Source organism: Abrus precatorius, unplaced genomic scaffold (genome assembly GCF_003935025.1).
Source record: "Abrus precatorius isolate BTA unplaced genomic scaffold, Abrus_2018 Scaffold2, whole genome shotgun sequence".
Classification (NCBI taxonomy): Eukaryota; Viridiplantae; Streptophyta; class Magnoliopsida; order Fabales; family Fabaceae; genus Abrus; species Abrus precatorius.
In genome coordinates, this window is record NW_020874362.1 from 11,452,099 (window position 1) to 11,464,749 (window position 12,651).

The window sequence follows — 12,651 nt, forward strand, 5'->3', positions numbered from 1 at the left end:
GGTCTGTGCCAATTGAGTTGGCTGTTAGCCAGTTGTTCTAATATTTTGTTTGTCTTGACAGACTTCTACACATGTATGTTTGATTACTGACTTCTGCCCTGGGGGAGAGTTGTTTGCATTGCTTGACAAGCAACCCATGAAGATTTTCAAAGAGGAATCAGCAAGGTATTTTTGGTTACTCATTTTTCTCAGCCAACTGGTATATGCTGTATGATTACTTGATGATTTCTATATTGATGATGTAGATGATTCCTTTATGCAATATTATGACAGATGATCAGTAAGATATTAATGAACACATCATTTAGTTGGTTGTACTAAAATCTATCACTTTTCCTTAACAAATTGATGTCTTGTAGATGATTCTATTTGTAGAGAGTAGAAGAGGGAGAGAGAGAGATGCAACAACCATGTGTTTCAATTGAATACAGGGAGAGGAAACAATATTAATGATAAAATAAGAGGCTATAATCAACAAGGCTATGTGGGCTTTTTCACAGTAACTAAATCAAAGTGAATGAGCACAACTTATAGTAACTTAATCTTATCATGAGTATGTTTCTAACAGCTACAATCTCACACCAGCTTGGTATATGACCAAGATATTCCATACAAACTTGGACAATGAATCCTTTCTGCTTCTTCTGAGATTGAGTTGGGAATAATTTGTTATTAATTCTACTGTAGTATTGGAGCCTATATAACGAAGTGGCTAACAAAATTCATAGCCAGTAAAATAAAAAACCAGCTTGTATATCGTAAGTTATGTTTATACAGAGAAATAAAAACCGGTGGAGGAAAGGCACAGCCCAATAACACATAATAAGCTAACAACTCAATTACACATGGGTTTGACTACTCACTACATACATGAAAGCCTACTCTAACCTATCCTAATAAAATAAATATATCTATCTATACATTTATAGTAACAGTTATATTTTATGTTAACTTTATCAATCACATATCCAGATTCTATGCGGCAGAGGTTGTCATTGGTTTGGAATATCTGCACTGTTTAGGTACGCTGCTCATTATATCTTTATTTGATTGTTCACACTACACTCTTAGGAAGTTTGTATTTATTCAATATATCCTTAATCTGTGTAGTTCATGGGTTTAGTTCATATTATTTTATATGGTATCTTGGTGTTCATTGTTCAATTGGAGCATCCTTTTGTGTGGTGTTGATAAGAATATTGGGAGAACAACACCTGTCAGAGACCAAATCAAAAGATATGAACTGTATTATTAATGAAGAAGAAAATACTGCAGAATCAATTTTGCAAAACCCAGAGCAAAGCTCCTACAAAGGTTGACACCCTTGCCCCCTGCTAATAGGAAAAAAGCATAACTGACTCATTCTCTCTCTTCCCCCCACTATATGAAACATTACACGGTAATCTGCTCGCTATAACTAACTTCTCTCTCTAATTCCTATTCTGCCCCTTCTTATTTCTCCTACTATACATTTTCCAAATCCTTGGCCGGTGACTGAGTTGGACTGGACTTGTCCACTTAGGTTCATGGGACCTCACATTGCCACCACCATCAAGGGGGAGAATGGCACCAGCGCTGAGACAAATGGTTGTGTGGATGGCGTACATGCACCACTGAACAGGATGACAGTTGAACAAGCGTGACAGTGTGTGGAGAAGCAGGAAACAACGACGATCAGTGGGAGAGTCAATCGGGGACTTTTAGGACTAGTGCCAAAGTCTCAAACCAAATGGTGGCAAGACATTGGGACAACTAGGGTTGATGACTTTGAAACTTGTGTTGAGTTTTATTAGGACCATGGAATGTGAGTCAGGTCCAGTTTTCTAACATGGTATCTGAGTTTATTGAAGATCCGATATTGGACCACCCTTGATTGAAAAAACAGATTATGGCCCCACGAATTTTTTCAGTGCAATTAACCTGGCCCCATGGATTTCCCAATGCAACTTACCTGGTCCTATGGCTTTCCCAGTGCTACCAACCCAGTCTTGTGGCTTATCCAGTGCTTTATTAAAAATATATATGACTAAATAAGAACCTATAAAGGCTAAAACAATCCTCACCTTATAAGCTATCTTTTGGGGTTGACTTAGGCTTAAAGCCCAAATTCAACAATGTCAGTCATTTTTTTTATTCTTGTTCATGGCCACCATGCATTCTTGGCCTTTGTTTCAACTTGATATAAAAAATTTTCTTTCTTCATAGTGATTTTCATGAAAAGTTATATTTGGAGCAACCTTAGGATTTTGTTGCTCATGGGGAGTCTAATTTGGTTTGCAAACTCCACTGCTTTCTTTATGGCCTAAAACATTTTATGTACTTGTATAGTTTACTAGGTGTGTTAATGAATATGTTCCGGTTAAAGGGATACACTAGTCTTCTACAGTCTCTCCTCTTGTCCTCTGACATGACGTCTACACTAGTTTTCTTTTTCTATGGTGATGACTGAAGTGTCTTGTCTAGTACAGAATACAAAAAATATTTTTCACTCTCTTTTATTTTCTCTACCAGGTGGTGTGCATGATAATTCCTTAACCGGTAGTGGATCAGTGGATGGTACTTTGGTAGATGATGATTAGCAAAGTGACAAGGGCCAGGGAGGGAATAACGAAATTTATAAAATCAAACAGAAAAATAAAGTGAAACAACTCATTTTGACAATTTCTAATGAAAAAAGACAACTTTGGCATAACAATGGATTCTAAATTTTTTACTTTAGGAGGGTGCCATAATTTTTTATAAATAAAATATAATAATATTTTCATTTAAACATGGGGAGACGCATAGCATATGTGTGCCACCCTTTCCCTCTACCTTTGTTTGCTACTCCATTTTATTAGGGTGTGTGAGGACACATTTTCCATGAAAAGTGATGTTTCAATTGTTAAAAGAGATTGAAACTGAAAATTGTTAATTAATGCTGCTAGTGATTATTCTACCTCCACATAATTTGTAAGACTTTCTAATAATACATACAATATTTGGGGTATCAATGAAGTAAGGTGCTTGAAAATTGTGCTCTTATTGCTGAAGTATGATGCATTTAGCTTGATCATAATTGGTGATGCATTGGGAATAGGATTGTTATTTTTTCTAACATTTTGGTTAAATTACACTCATATCCCCTAAGATTTAACAAGAAGAGTATGCAGTGTTATTTTGTTATATAAATTAAGAAAAGTTTAAGATCCAAAAAGAAAGGGTTGAGTGTAATTTTATTAAACCTCAAGGTGTGTGTGTGTGTATTTTCTCCCATACTTTTTTAGTATTTTAGTGGTGTTGAAGGTTTTCTTCTTTAGCTAATTTTGTTTAATTGTGACATTCCTTACCATTTTACATATTATGATATGCTACACTGACATTGTATGTGATTATTTAGGCAGCAACTTTGTCCTGAAAGAATTAGTTATTATGCACAACAAAGAGAAGAAAAATATCAATACAGATTGCTAAGTTATATGAATATTGTTTTCTTGTATTGAATCTGTGTAGGTATAATTTATCGTGACCTAAAGCCTGAAAATATCTTACTACAGAAGGATGGTCATGTTGTATTAACTGATTTTGATCTATCATTTATGACACCTTGTAAACCACAGGTATGTATCATTATTCCTCTATAAACATGTTCCATTTATAGAAATTGTTGAAAATTCTTGACCCATATTTAATTCATTGGCATCACACCCCCTTTTTTTTTTATTATTCATTTCCCCACTTACAATCACAAGGGATCATCAAACTCAACTTCTCTTTCTCATTACCGCTTGAGATAAGTCTCATGCTATTTTGGGTTTGTTACATGCTCTTCTTTTGCCCATATCATTGTTGATTTTTGCATGAAATTCCATAATGCAAATATTTTTGTTTCGAATCTCTGTTTAAGCAGTTTAGTTAGTAATATCACTTTTCTTAACTCTAACTACCTGAAAAATTCCCATGTATGTTCTCCGTAGCTAGGGAAATTAATCTATTCCTTTTTCTATATACATTTTTAGTTATCTGGCTAGCATCTTAAAATCAGTAAAGCAACTGATGTTCTAGGGTTGTCTTTCTACTTCATAATTGTCAGATGCATAAATTTGAAGATATTCCTGCAGGTTGTGAAATACTCACTTCCTAGAAATAGAAGATCACGAAATAGACCACCACCAACATTTGTTGCAGAGCCAGTTACACAATCAAACTCATTTGTTGGAACTGAAGAATACATTGCCCCTGTATGGTGAATTTCAATTCTGCTTCATACTGTTTAAGTAAACGAAAAAGATATCCCTTAAGGTTTAATGTATAAATCCCTCTTGTTTCTAAAGTTACATTAACATTGCCTTATTTTGAATTAAAAATAAGTTTGTCATGTTAAAATTGAGGATGTTAAATGAAAGAAAAGAAATAGAGTATCTTAGCTGATCCTTTAGAAATAATGGATTTTATATTTCATGAATGTTTTCCTATTTCTGTTCAGATTAGAAGTTTTCTATTATCATAAACAGAGCTATGTGCTTTGTCTTTTGTATCACGTAAGACACATCATTTTACACAAGATCATATTATTTAAAGTTGTTATTCTTTCTTTTCCTCCCTCTCTACCAATTTCTCTCTATTTTCAAACAAGGATAAAATTTTCCACTAATGTAGCTATGCAATTAGGGTATAGAGTGTCTGGGTTCTTGTTTACACAAAAGTCAACAAAACCATGTAGTTGGACTTCCATGTTTTCATGCCCGGGAATGTAAGCGATAATGTGTTTGAGATGTTGTAGTAAAGAGAAAATAGAGGAGATCTCTGTAACTCTGGAAACAAGTGAGATTTCATCAAACTTGAGGGTAACTAATGTAATCTACTCAAACATAATAAGCACAACAAAGTTATTTTATTATATATGTGTTGTTATCGTTATCGTTATCATCTTTCAAGGTTATAAAGGTACTTGATATCAGGAAATTATAATCGGAGCCGGGCATACGAGTGCTATAGATTGGTGGACCCTTGGTAAGCACTTCAATCCTTGTGTTTGAATACGAATTAACAGAGCATGATTTTGGTTTTTCCTATTATATATAACTAAATGAATTTTTGTACTGTATTTTCTAGTTATATTTTTCAACTTCAAGTCCTATGTCTAGTGTAAGGGGATTAATAGCTTCCAATACAATTGTGATCTTCCTTTCTCCAGCCCTCAGTATATATAGATGTAGTGATGTACCACGGCTGCTTTACTTATCAAGAGGGCTTCATTTGCGATTGCTTAGGAGACCTATTTTTCTCATGGCTGAGAGAAACAATCTGGAATTTAACAGCAGGGATAGGGGAAGCCCAAGCAGTTTGTTTATATAGCAAATGACTATTCTTACATTCAGTCACTCTATTTTGTTGAGGAGTACTTGACGACTGATGGGTGTCTGGATGGTACCCTGTTGTGAAAGAAAAGTTGAAAATGGGAGAACAGATATACTCTTTGGTACTGTTGTGCAATATATGAAAAGGACATCCAAGTTGTGTTCTAACCTCAAAGAAAATGGATGAAAATTTTTTTAATAATTCAAAATGAGGCATCACAAAATAAATTCAGGTTACTTGAAATAATCATCAATAAAATTAAAAAAATATTAGCTGTGTTTGCTTGGTACTCATTTTATAGTTTGGGGCTTTATGAAATATTCTCTGTAGGGTTGGGGCAAAATGCTGGAAAATATAACTGGAAGTGCTTTCGTTTCTATATTCTGGCATAGAATTAATTTGATGGGACCTACTTTATTCATGAATTGTACATAGAGGAGTTTCACATGAGGGGTCATGTTAAAGATAAAGCTATTCGTGGCATCCACCTAACAACTTTTAGGTTCAATTGGTTCTTTACATTGTATGCTCTTTGAACAAATGGTAAGAAAGTGGCCACACTTCTAATTTAAACCATAATTCAGCCAAAACGTTTGAGTGGGCTCATACTTGCTCAATCTGCAAGCCTTATTGGGTTTTTGTGGTGCAGAGATATAAAGTCAGTTTGGGCCTGCACCTAATGGTTCATGAATGTCTAGTTGTTATAAACACAGAAGGATTCAAGAGCCTAAGTTAATGCTGCTACGTTTTTTGTTAAGAGTTATCTAGTCACCCCCTAGTGTTGGTCAAAGTCTCTACCCTATTCATTAGTACTTTCTTCATCTTTTCTTATCAAACATTTCTTGTATTACCCTCTTCTTTTATTAATTTAATGTTGGATTTTGACGTCATGATGGACATAGCCTTATTTTCAAATTCACTGTTCTGTTTCTCATGTTCTGAATATAGGTATCTTGTTGTATGAAATGCTCTATGGTCGGACACCATTTAGGGGGAAGAATAGACAGAAGACATTTTCCAATATCTTACACAAGGATCTTACTTTTCCAAGCAGCATCCCGGTAAATGAAACAGTGCTTGATATTAGCAGTTGAAGACAACGTTTGCCATCTAATTCATTTTCTTAAGAAAGTGATTTCTATTTCGAAAGTTTTTGCATAAAATATTTCCTAACTTCAAATAATGGGTGGTAAAATACATTTAGAAAGCATAAGCATTCGAATACATAAATATTTGCTGTGAAATTTTATTTGGCGTGGAAAATAATATATTGCATTGATAAAGGATAAGTCTTTTGTATCCATATATATTATGTAACCAAAAACGATATATAATGCACTATTCTGATCATGCATCCAACTAGTACTATGCCTGATATATGAATTACCCATGAATAGTCTTCTGGTTGACACAGATACTGTTCTGATATGTGTTAATTGATAATAGTTTCAAAAAATTTCAGGCTAGTCTAGCAGCCAGGCAGTTGATTAATGCACTATTGCAAAGAGACCCAATCAATCGCCTAGGTTCAACTACTGGTGCCAATGAAATCAAACAACACCCTTTCTTCCGGGGAATCAATTGGCCTTTAATTCGCAACATGGTAGTATCCTTTTGGTTGCTTTGAAAATTAGTAGTTAACAAAATATTGGCTAGAGTAAATTGTCAAATTTGTCCTTGAAAGATCCATCATCGGTCATGTTAGTTCATGAACATAGGAAATTACACCCCAAATTCCTAAATATGTACTTATTCAGTCAGTCATATTAGTCCACGAATGTCCATTCTATCTGTCAAACTTAGTTCCTGAGATCCCTAACATGGGAACTAATTTGGCCAAAGAAATTTACATTCAAGGAATTCAAGCGTAGTTTCCATCATTCTTGAATTAATATGACATATCTTTTAGGGACTAATTTGATTTCTTACTTAAATGTTTACAATGACCTCTAGAAGCCGATCAGGGTGGGTTAAACAGGTGAAATTGTACATAACCTGACTTGTGACATGTTTGACCTTTGAGTGCGCCACTGCTCCACTTAAACTTTTGGGCTAGAGAAAAAAAAAAATAACAGCTTCTCAAATCGTATTTTCAATAATTAATAAAGTTAGCAGCTGGTTATTATTGGCATATTGCATTACTCACACGTTATCTTTTCCATGCAGAGTCCACCCCCATTAGATGTTCCTCTTCAATTGATAGGAAAAGATCCAAAGGCAAAGGATATGAAGTGGGAAGATGATGGGGTGCTAATTAGCTCGATTGATTTGGATATTTTTTGAAGACCTCCTATTTACACCGGATGTTTTGTTAGCATCATGTCTGTCTCACGCTTCAACAATCACTGCGTCTCAGACATTCAAGTGAAATAGTGTACCTATTGATTTGATTATATAGTACCATCTTGTGATATAGCAATAGACAACTTGAAACAAAATCCAAGTTCTCTAGGATTAGAGTCGAAGTGGTATGTATATTGAATAAGGATGTTTACTTTTAGGAAATGCTTCCTAGTTATGCACATGAACAATAAATCAATAATGCTTTTGTAGATGGATAAAAGATGAGTTTAATATTTAATATACTATTAATGTAAAGACTTCTATACTGACATCTAATTAAAAACTTATGACACTCAAAAAACAACCTAATACTATTACTAAGTATTAAAAAATGAAGGATAAATTTAAACAATGATAAAAGATTTTCCAGATATCACATCTCCTCATCTATACAAATATCCATTTGTAAAGCAAAACATCATCAACATTTCCCAAAATCAAAGAATAGCAAAACATAGGTCCCAATATTTCCCTATAGAAAATAAAAATAAGGCAGAAACCATACATAGCTAGACATGACTATCCTGTAACATAAAATAATAAACCCTATCTTAATCGTATGCTCTAAAAATGACCGGTTCCAATACATAGCCAACCACTCAAATGACGAAGAAACAATTGAGGAACAGAATATAGTCTTTGGATTGAATGGTGGATACTCTAATACATGATAGATATATTAGTTCCTAGAAGCTACTACCCACCTAAGCTCTTTCCAATTTGTATCGATGTTAACTCTCGCAACGAGACACCTCCCTCGATCTCCAATTTACTTTCGTACCCATTTAAGTAATCACTTGTTTAGGCATATAAGGAGACTTAAAATTGAAGAAAACTCCATTAATGGACCATGAGCAAATCATATAAGTAGACTTAGATACTACCTATTGGGTTGTGGATCCTTGTGACTCATGTTGCTCAAATTCTTCATTTACATCCAACGTGAAACTTATTCACTAATACTTTACCTCAACACAATAGCATTAAAATGAAGATGATATTGCTCCTTGATAGTTTTTGGTGTAGGTGTGATGAGTAAGATAGTTGAAATGTTAGTAGGAATAGTTGAAAATCGTAGTTGAAGAAGTTTTAGTAAGAGACTCAAGAGATGGAGAATTGATATCTTGATTACTTCTTCTTCATATCATTTACAATGGGATGGCTTGCCTATTTATAGGCATCCTCCTCCATTAGGTTTGAGCGATCCAATATTCTAGAACTTTCTTCTAGAAGTATCTTGAAATTTGAAGATTTACAAAGTTCTAGAACACTCTCTAGAAGTATCTACAAAATAGAAGATCTAAATAGTTTTTCCTAGTATTTTTCTAGACTATTCTAGAAATTTGTATCAATTTCTAATACTCCTCCTTGATGCAAATTTCTGTAACTCCAAGCTTCGTGTGTAGCTGTTCAAATTTTGGTCTTGGTAGTGCTTTAGTAAAAATGTCTGCAACTTGATCTTCAGTTGTGCAATACTCGAGCTTGATTTCTTTAGTTCCTTCTGCTTCTTTGATAAAGTGATATTTGATTGCTATGTGTTTTGTTCTACTATAATGCACTGGATTCTTTGTCATTGCTATAGCTGATTTGTTGTCGCAGTAGATTGTAGTAGGCTCTTTTTGTTTTTCTCCCATTTCTTCAAGTATTCTTCATAACCATATTACTTGACTTGTAGTCTCGGCAGCTACTACATATTCTGCTTCTGCTGTTGATTGTGCAACTGTTACTTACTTCTTTGAAGCCCATGAGATTGTTCCTGATCCTAGTGAAAAGGCATAACCAGATGTGGTTTTCATGTCGTCGATCGATCCTGCCCAGTCACTATCGGTGTAGCCAAGTAGCTTTGAGTTGCTCACAGTTTGGTACCATATACCATACTCTTTTGTGCCTTGTAGATATCTTAGGATTCTTTTTGCTGTTCTAAAATGAATTTGGCTTGGACTTTGCATGAATCTTGAAAGAAGACTTACATCATACATTATGTCTGGTCGTGTGGTTGTGAGATATAGTAAGCTTCCAATCAAGCTTCTGTAACGTGATGCATCAGCTTCCAGTGCACCATCATTTTTCTTCAATTTCTCATTTGTCACCAATGGAGTGCTGACAGTCTTACATCCATTCATCTTAAATTTCTTGAGTAGTGCTTCAACATATTTCTTCTGTGAGATAAATATTCCTTCTTTCTTTTGTTTTACCTCTATTCCGAGGAAGTAGTTCATTAAGCCAAGGTCGGTCATTTCGAAGGTCTTCATCATATCTTCTTTGAACTTAGCTATCATCTCCACATTGTTTCCTGTGCAAATAAGATCATCTACATACAAGGAGACAATGAGTATATCATACTGACCTTGAATCTTGGTGTATAAAGTTACCTCACTTTTGCTCTTCCTAAATCCTTGATTTGTAAAGTATTGATCGATTTTACTGTACCATGCTCGTGGAGCTTGCTTCAATCCATATAGAGCTTTTTTCAGTCTTTGTACTTTGCCTTCATTACCTTTGCTGACGAAGCCTTGCGGTTGCTCTACATAAATCTCTTTCTTGAGAAAGGCAGATTTTACATCTAGTTGGTAAATATTCCATCCTTTTTGTGCAGTAAGAGCAATTAGAGTTCTTATAGTATCCAAGCGAGCTACTGGAGCAAATGTCTCGTTGTAATCAACTCCAGGTTGTTGTGAGTATCCTTTAGCTACCAGCCTTGCCTTGTACTTTTGTATTTTGCCATCAGGATTAAGCTTGGTCTTATAGACCCATTTTACCCCAATGATATCTTTATCTGTGGGACAATCTACTAGCTCCCATGTGTTATTTTTCTCAATCATTTTTATCTCTTCTTCCATTGGCTTGACCCATACTTCTTATTTTGACGCTGCTTCAAAGCTCTCAGGTTCAGTTATGGCCAGGTTACAGGTCTCATATATATCCACTAAAGATCTAACTCGTCTTAGAGTAGACTCTGGTGAGGAATGTTGTTGTTGTGGAGGTTAAAAATTCTCACCTGGGACTTCTTCAATTTCTTGAGGTTGCTGCATTGGTATGGAAACATTTTTCTGAACCTTTTCATATTTCCAATTCCAAGCAGCATTTTCATCAACTTCAACATCTCAACTAATGGTGAGCTTCTTGGTTTGCAAGTTGTAGACTCGATATCCTTTTGACTGTGTGCTATATCCCAAGAAGATACCTCGTACGGTTTTGTCTTCTAGTTTGTGTCTCTTCTCTTCTGGAATGTGTATGTAGCAAATTGATCCAAAAACCCTTAGATGTTTTGCTGATGGTTTTTGCCCACTCCAAGCTTCAATTGGAGTTTTATCTTGGACAGCCTTAGTTGGACATCTGTTAAGTATGTAGACTACAGTATAAACTGCTTCAGCCGAGAAAGTATTTGGCAATTCTTTTTCCTTCAGCATGGATCTAGCCATCTCCATTACCGTACAGTTTTTCCTCTCCGTTACTCCATTTTGTTGTGGAGTATATGCAACAGTAAGTTGTCGTTGAATGCCTTCATCCTCATAGAATTTATCAAACTCTTGAGATGTATACTCTTTGCCACGATCACTTCTTAATACTTTTATCTGTTTACCGCTTTGCTTCTCGACAAGAGCCTTAAACTTCTTGAATATTCCAAAGACTTCTAACTTTGCTTTGATGAAGTAGACCCAAGTCATTCTAGATAAATCATCGATGAAAAGGATAAAATACTTGTTATTATGAAGTGATGATGTCTGCATTGGTCTGCAAATATCTGTATGAACAAGCTCCAATAAGTCTTTTGCTCTCCAAGCTTTTCCAATAGAAAATGGCAGTTGATGTTGCTTGCCAAGGAGACATCCTTCATAAGCTTCATTATTTTCTTCAAGACATGGAAGATCCTTCATCATATTCTTTTGATGTAGAAGTTTTAAGGCATGGGTATTGAAGTGACCAAATCTTCGATGCCAAAGTCGTGAAGTATCAACTTCTACTTTCATGGCAATATTAGCGCCTTGTTGAAAGCTTATTGGAAAACTTCAATTTCTTTTCTCCATCTTTACTTGGCCAATCTCTTGCTTTTTGCTGTCATATATCTTACATGTGTTCCCTTTGAAGTAAAGAGAATAACCTTTCTCCATCATTTGGCCAATACTTAAGAGATTTTTCTTGAGGTTGGGGACTAGTAAGACATCAGTAATAAGTTTCGTACCTTTCTTTGTCTCCACCATAACAATGTCTCTGCCTTTTGACTCAGTGATAGTACCGTTCCCCATTCGAACTTTCACTTTGATGGATTCGTCGATATCCTTGAAGATGTTTATATTTTTTGCCATGTGATTGCTGCAACCATTATCCAAGTACCAATTTCCACTCGTTTCAGTGTTGGAATCTTGGGTAGCATAAAAGAGATGTGGTTCTCGATCATACTCTTCAGCGAGATTTACTTGATACTTGTTTTTGTTGTGGCAATACTTTTTCACGTGTCTAAATTTCTTGCAGTGTCGACATTGTGGTTTGCCACGATATCGACATTCCTCATGATTTGTCCTCTTACAGATACCACATGGAGGGTATTTATCTTGATTGTTTCTAGAGAAATTTCTAGAATTCTCTTTGTTTCTAGAAGTTTCTCCATTATTCTTTCTCACTTCATTCCCTTTATTCTGAGACCGTAATTTGAGCTTTGATTGAAAGGCATTTTCTATAGAGTCCTCATCATGCCTTTTTCAACCTTTGCTCATAAGCTTCAAGGGACCCTACCAACTTTGTTACTGATAGAGTAGATAGGTCCTTTGTTTGCTCAATAGTAGTGACAATTGGATCATACTTACGGGGAACTGTAATCAGTAATTTCTTAATAATTTTTTGTCAAGAATATTTTCTCCATAAGCTCTCATTTGATTAACCATTTCTTTTATTTTGGAATAGTAATCCTTGACGGTCTCAGACTCTTTCATTTTTAATAATTCAAACTCTCGCCGTAGAGTTTGGAGT

General features: G+C 35.0%; 1 protein-coding gene across 11 annotated transcripts in view; it reads left to right on the forward strand.

Annotated features, from left to right (window-relative positions):
* The window catches only part of LOC113858738 (phototropin-2), a 28,320-nt gene extending 20,386 nt beyond the window's left edge, over window positions 1-7,934 (forward strand). For 6 of the 11 annotated variants that reach the window (XM_027491473.1, XM_027491478.1, XM_027491474.1 and 3 more), the window contains 8 exons: window positions 62-165; window positions 973-1,022; window positions 3,493-3,599; window positions 4,101-4,220; window positions 4,941-4,992; window positions 6,289-6,401; window positions 6,803-6,943; window positions 7,507-7,898. In XM_027491473.1, the coding sequence (XP_027347274.1) occupies window positions 62-165; window positions 973-1,022; window positions 3,493-3,599; window positions 4,101-4,220; window positions 4,941-4,992; window positions 6,289-6,401; window positions 6,803-6,943; window positions 7,507-7,623 (804 nt within the window). In that variant the 3' untranslated portion in view covers window positions 7,624-7,898. Of the gene's footprint in view, window positions 1-61; window positions 166-972; window positions 1,023-3,492; window positions 3,600-4,100; window positions 4,226-4,917; window positions 4,993-6,288; window positions 6,402-6,802; window positions 6,944-7,506 lie in introns of all 11 variants that reach the window. The other 5 variants (XR_003503426.1, XR_003503428.1, XR_003503427.1 and 2 more) reach the window with 5 other exon arrangements.
* Window positions 7,935-12,651: the final 4,717 nt, after the last annotated feature.